The 13,577-nt window shown below is 44.5% G+C and overlaps 1 protein-coding gene across 3 annotated transcripts in view; it reads left to right on the plus strand.

Annotated features, from left to right (window-relative positions):
- The window catches only part of RAD23B (RAD23 homolog B, nucleotide excision repair protein), a 245,740-nt gene that overhangs the window by 197,161 nt on the left and 35,002 nt on the right, over nt 1-13,577 (plus strand). For all 3 annotated transcript variants that reach the window (XM_033918631.1, XM_033918623.1, XM_033918639.1), the window contains one exon: nt 6,883-7,010. In XM_033918631.1, coding sequence (XP_033774522.1) covers nt 6,883-7,010 — 128 coding nt within the window. The remainder of the gene's footprint in view (nt 1-6,882; nt 7,011-13,577) is intronic.

Here is a 13,577-nt window from a genome sequence, read left to right on the forward strand (position 1 = left end):
CTTTGCGGCTCCCCACAACTCCAAACTGCCTCAGTTTTGCTCCAGGATCTACACTCCTCATCGCCTCGAGGCAGATGCTTTTCTACTGAACTGGGGGAAACGATTTCTATATGCGTTCCCACCATTCCCGCTGATCCAGAAGACTCTGGTCAAGCTGAAACTCGAACAGGCCACCATGATTCTAATAGCTCCTCGGTGGCCCAGACAACCTTGGTTCTCCCTCCTACTTCAACTCAGCAGCAGGGAACCAGTACCACTTCCAGTGTTTCCTTCACTACTTACTCAACATCAAGGATCACTGCTTCATCCCAACCTGCAGTCTCTCCACCTGACAGCTTGGTTCCTCTCAACGTAACCCCTCACCAATTCTCACAAGAAGTGAGGGAGGTCTTGGAAGCTTCCAGGAAGCCTGCCACTCGACAATGCTACTCCCAGAAATGGACTAGATTCTCCTCATGGTGTGTTTCTAAATCAAAGGAACCTCAGCGAGCTTCCTTATCCTCCGTGCTGGACTATCTCCTACACCTATCTCAATCTGGGCTCAAGTCTACATCCATACGAGTCCACCTGAGCGCTATTGCGGCGTTCCACCAGCCCCTACAAGGGAAACCCCTCTCGGCCCATCCGGTGGTCGCCAGATTTATGAAAGGACTCTTCCATGTTAACCCTCCTCTCAAACCACCCCCAGTAGTTTGGGACCTCAATGTAGTCCTTTCCCGTCTCATGAAGCCCCCGTTTGAACCACTCAACAGGGCCCCTCTTAAGTATCTCACCTGGAAAGTGCTTTTCCTTGTAGCCCTTACGTCCGCTCGCAGAGTCAGCGAACTCCAGGCATTGATGGCGGATCCACCATTCACAGTATTCCATCATGACAAGGTGGTCCTCCGCACTCACCCGAAATTCCTGCCTAAGGTGGTCTCCGAATTTCATCTCAACCAATCCATTGTACTTCCAGTATTCTTCCCTAAGCCCCATTCTCACCACGGAGAATCGGCCCTTCACACTCTAGACTGTAAACGTGCTTTGGCTTTCTACCTGGATCGCACCAAGCCACACAGAACCACTCCTCAACTTTTTGTCTCCTTCGACCCTAATAAGTTGAGAAGACCCGTATCAAAGCGCACCATCTCTAATTGGATGGCGGCTTGTATCTCTTTCTGCTATGCCCAGGCTGGATTATCACTTCCTTGTAAGGTCACAGCCCATAAGGTCAGAGCAATGGCAACCTCAGTAGCATTCCTCAGATCAACACCAATCGAGGAAATTTGTAAGGCTGCCACCTGGTCCTCGGTTCACACATTCACCTCACATTATTGTCTGGATACTCTCTCCAGACGGGATGGACAGTTTGGCCAAACAGTATTGAAAAATTTATTCTCTTAAGTCGCCAACTCCCCCTCCATCCCACTGAGGTTAGCTTGGAGGTCACCCACTAGTGAGAATACCTGCCTGCTTGTCCTGGGATAAAGCAATGTTACTTACCGTAACAGTTGTTATCCAGGGACAGCAGGCAGCTATTCTCACGTCCCACCCACCTCCCCTGGGTTGGCTTCTCAGGCTAGCTACCTGAACTGAGGAGACACGCCCGAACCTCCGGGCGGGAAGGCACCGGCGCATGCGCGGTGCGGGCATCTAGAAACTTTTAAGTTTCTACAAGCAACACGTGCTTGTGAGACGTCCGTACCGGGGCTCTGTCTGATGACATCACCCACTAGTGAGAATAGCTGCCTGCTGTCCCTGGATAACAACTGTTACGGTAAGTAACATTGCTTTATGCCCTCAAGGCATTTTCAACATCTTCTCTGTCCTCAAGTCCTCCTCATTTGCACAGATAATCAAGTAGCAATGTACTACATCAACAAGCAAGGAGGCACGGGTTCTCTCCTGTTGTGCTAGGAGGCCCAAAAAATTTGGACTTGGGCGACAGCTCGCAATCTGTTCTTGAAAGCTGCCTACATTCAAGGAGAGAAGAATTCACTAGCAGACAACCTCAGCAGAATCCTTCAATCTCACAAATGGACTTGACTCTGTAACTCTCCAGTCCATATTTGCTCAATGTGGCACTCCACAGGTGGACTTATTTGCAGCCCCTCACAATCACCAGTTGCCCCAATTTTGCTCCAGACTTTACTCTCCTCCGTCTAGCAGCGGATGCTTTTCTTCTGGATTGGATGGGATGGTTTCTATATGCCTTCCCTCCACTTCCTCTCCTGTTGAGAACTCTATTCAAACTCGAGAGAAGCAGCCCACGGTGGCCATTGCTCCACGGTGGCCCAGACAACATTGATTTTTCCTTTTACTTCAACTCAGTTCCAGGGAACCCATACTTAAGCCAATCTTTCCTACTCTACTTACTCAGAATCAGGAGTCGCTTCTGCATCCTGACCTGCAGTCTCTACACCTGACAGATTGGTTTCTCTCGGGCTGAGTTCCTCTCAATTTATCCTCTCTCAGCCTGTTCGTCAAATTATTGATGCCTCCAGGAAACCGGCCACACAGCAATGTTACCAACAGAAGTGGACTCGGTTTTCTTCCTGGTGTCATCTTAATCATCATGATCCAACTTCCTTGGCAGTGGAATTGGTGTTGGATTATCTACTGTCCTTGGGGTCATTCCATGTCAAGTGATCAGATTCTTGGAAAGTGCCCTGCATGACCATCACGGATTTTGATGAAACTTCATATGCAGAGTCCACCATGTCTCAAACGAACTTTGGTAAAGTTTTAGTTTCGCCTGTGGAATATTTGTGGAGATATAGCCATTTGTTTGACCCCATACCACAATGAAATACAGTACGACAATGACATTCTGACAACTTTGAGACACAATATCTCCCGAGCTGTGTTTCCAAAAAAACTGAAACTTAGCTACCCTGCACAACTTTTGGAGCTCTATTCAGTGCTACCAATAATAATTTTTGTCGAGCACTGAGTGAATGGCTGAATTACAGTAAACTTGGCCGAAAAAATTAGTGCTCCAAAAAAAGTCAAAGTTTGACATTACTTAGCTTCCACAATAATTGAGTAATAAATGCGAAATTTGGCGCATAATGTCTCAGTACAACGTTGTTTTCAAAAGTACAATTTCAACCTCCAAGCTCTTTCCATTAGTTTACAAATTAAGTGTAAAGTTGCTAATTTGTGTAAAAAGGCCAAAAATAGGGTATTTTCAGCCTGCTTTTACAGAAAAATACCTTTTAGAAACTCTTTCAAATCAGTCTCATTAGAAAGAGCATATTTCAAACCCCCTAGAAAAGTGGACTTCATTTTTCAACGCAGGTTAACAATGGCTGAAAAAGGGGGACAAAGTTGGGAGACGTTGCCACGGCAACAACCTCTATTTCAACATAATTCTGTCATTTTTAAAGTTACAGTTTTGTATTGATGTAGTATTACTACTACTCTATTGCGTTGGTCCATGGTGACATTGTCACTACCAGTTCAAGAGTTTAAACTGGCAACCCCATTGCCATAGGGGTCACGCCCGATAGCTGTGCAATACCAGCCACGGGTGGGTCACTTCGTCCAGGTCCCAAGCCTCGCATTTGGTTTCTTTGTCAAGGTTCCAAAGCCTTTTGTTGGTATCTTTCTGGTTCCAAAGCCAATGATTAGGGTGACTTATCCTAGGTTCCCAAGCCTAAATTGGGTATCTTATATGGTTCCCAAGCCGAAGTGAAGTCCACTTTGTTGGCATCGATTAGTTGGCATCCATTTTAAACTGAATTAATAATAATGTGGATCTGAAAAAGAAAATAAGTTGTAATTTGTGATCTGCATGCAAACAAAATTATCATCTCAATTTCTAGTTAGGAATAATCATTAATTAAGAACACTATCATTGTACCAAAAGCTTGAGTAAAAATAAACAGGGAAAAACAGTGTGAAAAGTGACATAATTGTAAGTTGAAATATAGGCCGTTGCCATGGTGACATCTCCCAACTTTGTCCCCCTTTTTCGGGCATTGTTAACCTGCGTTAAAAAATGAAGTCCACTTTTCTAGGGGGTTTGAAATATGCTCTTTCTAATGAGACTGATTTGAAAGAGTTTCTAAAAGGTATTTTTCTGTAAAAGCAGGCTGAAAATACCCTATTTTTGGCCTTTTTACACAAATTAGCAACTTTACACTTAATTTGTAAACTAATGGAAAGAGCTTGGAGGTTGAAATTGTACTTTTGAAAACAACGTTGTACTGAGACATTATGAGCCAAATTTTGCATTTATTACTCAATTATTGTGGAAGCTAAGTAATGTCAAACTTTGACTTTTTTTGGAGCACTAATTTTTTCGGCCAAGTTTACTGTAATTCAGCCATTCACTCAGTGCTCGACAAAAATTATTATTGGTAGCACTGAATAGAGCTCCAAAAGTTGTGCAGGGTAGCTAAGGTTCAGTTTTTTTGGAAACACAGCTCGTGAGATATTGTGTCTCAAAGTTGTCAGAATGTCACTGTCGTAATGTATGTCATTGCAGTATGGGGTCAAACAAATGGCTATATCTCCACAAATATTCCACAGGCGAAACTAAAACTTTACCAAAGTTCGTTTGAGACATGGTGGACTCTGCATATGAAGTTTCATCAAAATCCGTGATGGAAATGCAGGGAGCCCTTGATCACTTGACATGACCCTTGTCAGACTCTGGTCTTAAATCTATATCCATTAGAGTCCATCTCAGTGCTATTACTGCTTATCATGAACCAGTACAGGGAAAACCTCTTACTGCTCATCCTTTGGTATCCAGATTCATGAAGGGCTTTTGAATGTAAAACTACCTCTCAGGCCTCCACCTGTAGTCTGGGACCTTAACGTAGCTCTTTCCAGTTTGATGAAGCCACCATTTGAACTAATGGCCACAGCTCATCTCAAGTTTCTTACCTGGAAAGTGGTCTTTCTTATTGCTCTCGCCTCTACCAGGAGGGTCAGTGAGCTACAAGCACTAGTAGCAGACCCACCGTTCACAGTTTTCCATCATGATAAGGTGGTTCTGCGCATACATCCAAAGTTTCTGCCAAAAGTTGTTTCTGACTTTCATCTGAATCAGTCGATTGTCTTACCAGTTTTTTTCCCCTAAGCCTCATTCTTATCCTGGAGAAACGGTCCTGGCAGAGAGGGTAAGACCATGGACCGTTTTGGCAAGCGTTTATATCAAAATGCCATGCTTGCTAACTTGTTTGGCAATTATGCTTTCCATTTCTCTTTTTATCTCAAGCACTTGGTTCAGCAGGTCTCTGCTCTACAGAAGTATCTTCTTGAGCGAAAGCTACCTCTTGGTACAGTCTATTGGACTGTAAACAAGCTTTGGCTTACTACCTTGATCACACAAAGCCTCATAGAACTTCTCCCCAACTCTTCATCTCTTTTGATCCAAACAAATTGGGGCATCCTGTTTCCAAAAGAATGATTTCCAACTGGCTCGCCGCCTGCATCTCATTCTGCTATGCTCAGACTGGACTGACACTGGAGACTCATGTTACAGCCCATAAAGTTAGAGCTATGGCAACTTCTGTGGCTTTCTCAGATCTACTCCTATTGAGGAAATTTGTAAAGCTGCCACCTGGTCTTCAGTTCATACCTTCACTTCTCACTACTGTCCGGAGTCTTTCGGCCAATCTGTATTACAAAATTAATTTTCCTAATGGCCAACCTTCCCACCATCCCATTCTGTTAGCTTGGAGGTCACCCATCAGTGAGAATAGGCTGCCTGCTTGTCCTGGGATAAAGCACAGTTACTTACCGTAACAGGTGTTATCTAGGGACAGCAGGCAGATATTCTCACAACCCACCCTCCTCCCCGGGTTGGCTTCTTAGCTGGCTTATCTTAACTGAGGGACCACACGCCTATGTCAGGCGGGAAGGCACTCGTGCATGCGCGGTGCGGGCTAGCCAGAGATTTCTAAGTTCTTAGAGTGCAATTCACTCTAAATTGTCCATACCGGGGCTCCGTCGGTGCCATCACCCATCAGTGAGAATATCTGCCTGCTGTTCCTGGATAACACCTGTTAAGGTAAGTAACTGTGCTTTATTGTAAACTGTTTTGGATTAAAACGGTATAGAAATTGTAAAAATAAAATGCGGATGCCAGATAACTGTTTTTTTTAGTTGCTTGAAAGTTACAGTAAAAAAAAAAAAAAAATACTATAGTAGCAGGCAGCCGTTCCTGTCAAAACCCCTCCCTCCGGCCCCCTAAGCAGCAAAGACAGTCCTTAACATCACGCCTCCCTCTCTCCAGGCCCAAGGCAGCAGCTGCAGCCAATCCTGACAACCCTCTTTCCTCCCTCGCCCCCGAAGCAGCAGCATCATCAGCCGATCATGACAACCTCCCTTTTCGAGGCAATAGTTAGCAGCCGATGGAACAGAAGAAGTGCCATAAACAGGCTGCTTCCGGCCAACTCTAGCAGAGCTTTTCTTCTGTCAGGTTGGAATTGAGGAAAGGCCCTGCCGGTGCTGGCCTAAAGCAGCATGTTCATGGCGCTGCTTCTGTTCACCGGCTGCCACTACTGCCTTGGTAAGGGGGGGGGAAGTTGTCAGGATTGGTTGGCGCTGCTGCTTCGGTGCCAAAGACGGGGGATATTGGGATTAACTGCCCCTGCTGCCTCAGGCCCATAGGGAAGAAGGGGGGTGTTGTCAGGATGGCTGCCATTGCTGCTTTAGGGGCTGGAAGGAGGGAAGTTGTAAGGTTGTCTGAGGAGCACGGGAGATTTTTTTTTTGGCTTGTAATTTTTTTGCTGGTTGGTTGAGATTGCTGGTTAATTGAATGCCAGTTATCTGAGATTCTACTTTATCTATAAATAGGTATTCAGATAGAATGTTGGAGAATTCTGGAATTAGCCACTTGACCACAGTGGTGTCAGTAATGTGACCTAAGATTTTTGTTTGCTTTAGGAAACCCACTTGAATTTTTACGGAATCAACCTCAATTTCAGCAGATGAGACAAATTATTCAACAGAATCCATCCCTGCTTCCTGCATTGCTACAGCAAATAGGACGAGAAAATCCTTCTTTGCTTCAGGTAAAAATTTAAGATGTCTAGCACCAGTGTTTAACTCAGCAGTTGACAATTCTCAATAACTAGCCAGTTATCTTCTTGAATGTGCTGAATGATGAGTTTAGAGTTTATGGGGGGGAAAAAAATCATTTGTTTTGTTGATTTATTAATTGATCTACTAAATAGACCAGCCAAAATTACATAGTCTTTAAACATCAGAGTAGAAAATGTCATGAGGACAATTTGCCCCTGTCCCGGTGGGATCTTTCTCCATCTCTGTCCCTTCCCTGTGAGTTCTGGCCCTGTCCCTATCCCTGCAAGCTCTTGTCATCGTCTGCACAAATGTAAGTTTTCGAGGCTTGTGCAGGTGAGGACAGAGTTTGAAGGGATGGGGCAGAGACAGAATTCTTGGGGTTGGAGATAGAACCTGCATTGACAAATTTGTCCCTGTGTCATTTTCTAAAATACAAGCAGTAAAATAACCAAAGCCTTTAAGCCTTGGTAATTGGCAACATTTACGGCCTCTTTTACAAAGCCGTGCGGCAACAGCCCCAAAGCCCTTTAAATCTCTATGGGCTTCGGGGCTGTTAGCGCAGTGCAGCCGCTAGTGTGGCTTTGTAAAAGAGGCTGTTAATTTTCACCCACCCAGACAAGACTTACTTATGGAATGGGAGGTAGTTAGGACATGCTCAAGGTAAAGATTCCTAGTGTTTGGGCTAACATAAGTTTACAAAAACAAACTTGTGAATGGAAACTAATTTGCTGACGTCAAAGAACTTTTTTTTTTGACATGGTAATTTCTCAGTTTCTCTTAATATCCAGCTCTGTCAAAAATAGTACTGTGATTCCTGTGGCAAGAACCACCTTAGAATTTTTTTAAATAGGCTCAGTGTTCCTAATTCAGTGGTTTGCAGCACCTGCTTTCAGGCTGAGAGCCATGCATCAAAGCTCCTTTGGGAACCGTCTATCAGTTCTTCTCAACCCTCTCCAGAAGTCACACCTAGCCAGTTGGAATTCTAGGATTATTACAAAAAATATGAATGAGAGAAATTTACATATATTGCAAACATATGACATACAAATGTATCTCATTCATATTCGTTGTAATAATTCTGGAAATACACTTGACTAGGTGTGCTTCTAGGAGATAGTTGGGAAGACTTGCCCTATAGCATGAATTCCTAATCTAGTTTACCAGATAGGGCCATTTCTTAGTGTATGCTCTGAATGAATAGGTTGTTCTCAGAGGATAAGCAGGCATATTCTCACATGTGGATGACATCATCCATGGAACCCGGCACAGATAGTCAAAAAGTATACTGTCACTTTAAAACCACCCATACTGCGCGTGTGCTGGTGCCTTCCTATTCGATGTTAATTCGCAAGACCTGCAGTTCTTCGTTTTCTGTTGAGCTGAAAAGCTGTTTGTTTCTAAGCATGTCAAACTTCGATTCCTTTTTGTTGTTTCCCATTTTTTTCCCTTTTGTCATAGTATTTTATTTTCTCTTATTTCCTAACATTTCATTGAAAATTTTTCATTTTTTTACCAACTTTTTTGGGCCTTCAGGCCAGGAGCTTTGACATTTTTTCGGTATCCTGCCTACTTGGCCTCCCCGGGCCTTAGAGACATTTGACTTTGCTTTGACATTTTTCCATCGATGTCCAAGGCTCCTAGTGGCTTCAAATGGTACACTCGATATCAAAGGACCATTTCAGGTACAGACCCACAATCCATTTCAAGTACAGACTCACATAACTGGTGTGTTCAGTGCCTAGGTCCTGATCATCGAGACATTTCATGCATGCTCTGCTCTCATATGCAGAAGAGGTTGCTTAAAGCCAGGAAGCTGCAATTCAAGAAACTTTTTGATACAACTTCAGGAACATGGCATATGGCTTGAAACTTTAATGCCAATGCACAGCCACGTACTACTCTAGCATCGATACTGGCACGGACAGCTTCAACATTACATTCGACCATATCATCATCTGTTGCCATCAGGGGAACCTTGTAAGAGCTAAGAAGCACAAACATGTTTTCCCCTCAAAGCATGCAGGGAAGGACACCTACACAAGCAAGTACCACAAGGGCAACACGACAGACACAAACAGCAGATAACCAAACACAGCAGACGCAGAGAACAAACACAGAAGAAACAGGGGGGTAGGAGGTATATAATTAGGCGAGGGAATGCACAGTAACAGCACCAAGGATGCTACACAGATTCCTACACAAGGAGAAGCCACTTCAGACAACACTGAGACATAACTCGCACGCAGCCGGAGAAGGCATATAGGGAAGAACAAGAAACATAGAGGACCTGGGAAACAAGGGTAAGCCACTTCAGACAACAGACCGGCAAGCAGACAGCAATGGAAGCAGCAGATAGAAGCAGGAGGTTGAGCTTCCCAGTTTTCTGCACCGTTTGTCATATGTATGACTACCTCCCCTCTGGGAGACAGTCTTATGTATGCACTCGATGCGAGGAAGTGGAGAGCCTGAAGAAGCAAGTCAGACTACTGGAGGGCATAGTACGAGAACTAGAAGCACTTTGAGCAGTTGAGGAGGAGCTCAGAGAGGCAGAAAACTTCATGAAAGAGAGATTGAGGAAGAAGTCAGGGAGTTTGAGAAGTTTATCGAGGAGGGATACAGAGAGGCTGTGGAAAATCACCAACAACAGTGGAACTGCCAAGATACACCTACAGTGAATGAGGACCACCTGGAGGACAATCACAAGAAAGGAATAGATGCCACAGCAGCAGGACTTGGAAACAGCGGAGGGTACCCACAGGAAGAAGAGTCCGGTGCAAGCCAATGCCGGGATGAGGAAAGATGGAAGTGCACCGAGGACATGGACCTGCGGCTAGAGACAAGAGAAGATGGAAAAGACAGCAATCGTGGGGAACTCCATCATCCGACAAGTCGGCAGCCGCATAGCGGGAGGAAGAATGGATCGTCTGGTGACCTGCCTACCGAGAGCCAATTTACTGCCTATTTACTTTGAAGGAGTAGGGCAGATGGGCAAGGGTGACCCGGTCGATGTCGTATATCTAGATTTTCAGAAGGTGTTTGACAAGATCCCGCATAAACGTCTACTTCGAAAAATTGCGAGCCATGGAATCGAGGGTGATATACTCACATGGATTAAAAACTGGTTGGCGGATAGGAAACAGAGTGGGGTTAAATGGACAATACTCCCACTGGAAAAGTGTCATAAGTAGAGTGCCACAGGGTTCGGCGCTCGGGCCTGTGCTCTTCAACATATTTATAAATGACCTAGAAATTGGCACGATGAGTGAGGTGATTAAATATGTAGACGATACAAAGTTATTCAGAGTAGGGAGGACACAGAAGGATTGCGAAGATCAACGAGACATAAACACAATCAAGGAATGGGCCACGAAATGGCAAATGTGGTTCAACGTGGTATGTGCAAGGTGATGTATGTCGGTAACATAAATCATATGCACGAATATAGGATGTCTGGTGTTATACTCTGAGAGAGCACCCAGGAAAGAGACTTGGGAGCACTTGTAGACAAGTCAATGAAACCGTCCGCGCAATGTGCGGTGGCAGTGAAGAGGGCAAACAGAATGCTAAGAATGATTAAGAAGGGGATCACAAACAGATCTGAAAAGGTTATGCCATTGTACCGGGCCATGTTACGCCTCCACCTGGAATACTGTGTCCAACACTGGTCGCCGTACATGAAAGAGGACATCGTACTACTTGAAAGGTTCCAGAGAAGAGCGACAAAAATGGTTAAGGGACTGGAAGAGTTGCCGTACAATGAGAGGTTAGAGAAACTGGGCCTCTTCTCACTTGAAAAGAGGAGACTGAGAGGGGACATGATCGAAACATTCAAGATATTGAAGGGAATTGACTTAGTAGAGAGAAAGAGATTATTTACCCTTTCCAAGGTGAAGAGAACGAGAGGGCATTCGCTAAAGTTAAAAGGGAATAGATTCCGTACAAACGTAAGGAAGCTCTTCTTCACCCATAGAGTGGTAGAAATCTGGAACGCTCTTCCAGAGGCTGTTATAGGGGAAAGCACCCTTCAGGGATTCAAGAAAAGGCTGGATAAGTTCCTGCTGGAACAGAACATACGCAGGGTAAGGCTAGACTCAAATAGGGCACTGGTCTTTGACCTAAGGGCTGCCACTTGAGCGGACTGCTGGGCACGATGGATCACTGGTATGACCCAGCAGCGGCAAATCTTATGTTCTTATGTTAGCCTGGTAGGATAGTCTGGTGGATCTTTCATAGGGATCCCTCTCAAAGGTTTCTTGTCACCATGGATGTGAGTCTCCTTGGTTGGGGAGCTCACTGTCTTGGGAAAGGTGACACAGGACACCTAGTCAAGCCAGGAGGCGTCCCGATCCATAAACCACCTGGAGATTTGGGTGGTTCATTTGGCCCTACAGGAGTTTTAGGTGCTCCTGGAAGGGAATGCGGTCAGGTAATGTCAGACAACACCACGATAGTGGTGCACTTAAGCAAACATTGTGGCACTAGGAGTCGGATGGTGGCCCTGGAGGCAGCAAGTGTCCGTCGGTGGGCAAAGAAGTTTCTGCAAGCTCTCTAGTTGAACCATATTGTAGGCAAGGGTTAAATACAGGTGGACTTTCTCAGTTGCTCTCTCTTTGATATGAGAGGAATGGAAGCTGGGTTTTTAGGCCTTTCAGTTCATTGTGGACTTCTGGGGGCCTCCTCAATTTAACTTGTTTTCCAGGGCCAATGCAAAAGTGGGTTGTTGGGGTTTTTTTTCAGTCAACAAAGGGATATGGCCTCTCAGGACATTGATAGCCTGGTTTATCCTTGGCTGTAGAGGAGCTTTTCTCCAGGGCTGTGGAGTTGGAGTTGAGGAGTCTGAGTTGGAATCTGAGACAATTTTGGGTATCTGGAGTCAAAGTCATGGGTACCAGAAACTGAGGAGTTGGGAGTCGAAGGATTTATCTACCAACTCCACAGCCCTGCTTTTCTCCGTGGCCTCTTGTTGAGAAGGATTACACATCATCCTCATCTGGTCTTGCTTGTGATGCTGGATTGACCTCGCAGACCGTGGTATGTAAATTTCACATGTTTGCTGGTGGAGGACCCACTTCTGCAGGTCAGGGATCTGGGTCTACACAAGCAAGAATTGGTAAAGATCTGGATCCCTTGTGGCTCATTTTAAGGCTGTTGAGAGATGTTTTAAGAGAAGCATGGGTTTTTCCTTGCTGTGATTTCTACGCTGTTTCCCTCCAGGAGGTCTGTCTGTAGCTTATGTAAGGGGCAGATCCCTTTCTCTCTGGATAGCTCAGGTTCTGTAAAAAAATATTTCCTTAGATACTCCAGAGCCTATCACCTCTTAATCTCATCCTATGCCCTCCCATTCCAGAGCTTCCTTTTAAATGAAAGGCTCCACTCATGCGCATTTACATTACATAGGTATTTAAACGTCTATCATATCTCCCCTCTCCTGCCTTTCCCCATATGCCTTATGATGAAGGCCACGCACCATTTTAGTAACCTTCCTCTGGACCGACTTCATCCATTTACAGATTATTCCAATATAGCTGAAACATTAAGTTTCTCAGATCTGACTTTGTATCTCTTTGCTCCATATTCTCTACCTGGACTCCAGGCAGTGCTCTTGAAGGTATATAGTAAATTTTAAGGAATAGCTTCAATAGGAAATTTCAGAAGTCTCTTACATCTCTTAAAAAGATTCATAGAAGCTGTTCCAGGAGATTTTGGGAAAACTCAACAAATGGAGGTTTAGTGTTCTATTATGATTTTCAATAAACTGTCTTTCTATAGATAATCAACTTATTCTTAATAACTGAGAAATTATCTTGTAATGATTTTATCTTCTCTTGAAGGGGTACAATTTGGATAGTAAACTCAATTTCCTTTCAAGTTTTTTGCCAAACCATCAAATTTACTCACAAGTTTTGAAATGTCTTGATGAATTTATCACTTTAGAATCCAACCTCTGAAGAACCTCCCAAATGGTCTCCAGGGGCACTTCTGTATGTGAAACACTCCCTGCTGTTGCTGACAGACATAGCAGGATGTTGCTATCTGGAGGAGAGAGTAAAACTTCTGATCCCAATACCGAAAGCACTCCTCTGCTTCAATTCAATGGCAAGGAAACATCCGTGGTTCTGGCTGTGAAGTGCTCTATTGTCGGCTGACTCGAGGGAAGAACCATGGCAGTCTGGGGAATCACCTTGATAGTTCCTTTTCTCTTGGTATGAGGCATAGCAAAGAAAGCAAAATAATTGCAGCGACAAGGCAACGGTCATTATTTATTTATTTTGATTTCTATCCCGTTCTCCCAGAAGCTCAGAACGGGTTACAGGTAGACATTCACAATCGTTTGAAAACATACTGGTCATGACAACAAATAGATTACAGTAGACAATAACAGAGCTTATTCTAGAGATCAGACTGGTCATAGCGAAGAGTACTAGGAGAAGTATATTGAGGAAGCAGTTTTTAATGGCCCAGTTGGTGGAAGAGGAATGTCTTTACTGCTCTGCTGAAGGTCATTAGTGAGTCTAGCAACCTGATCTGTGTGGGTAGTCGGTTCCATAGCTGAGGTA

Source organism: Geotrypetes seraphini, chromosome 1 (genome assembly GCF_902459505.1).
Source record: "Geotrypetes seraphini chromosome 1, aGeoSer1.1, whole genome shotgun sequence".
NCBI lineage: Eukaryota > Metazoa > Chordata > Amphibia > Gymnophiona > Dermophiidae > Geotrypetes > Geotrypetes seraphini.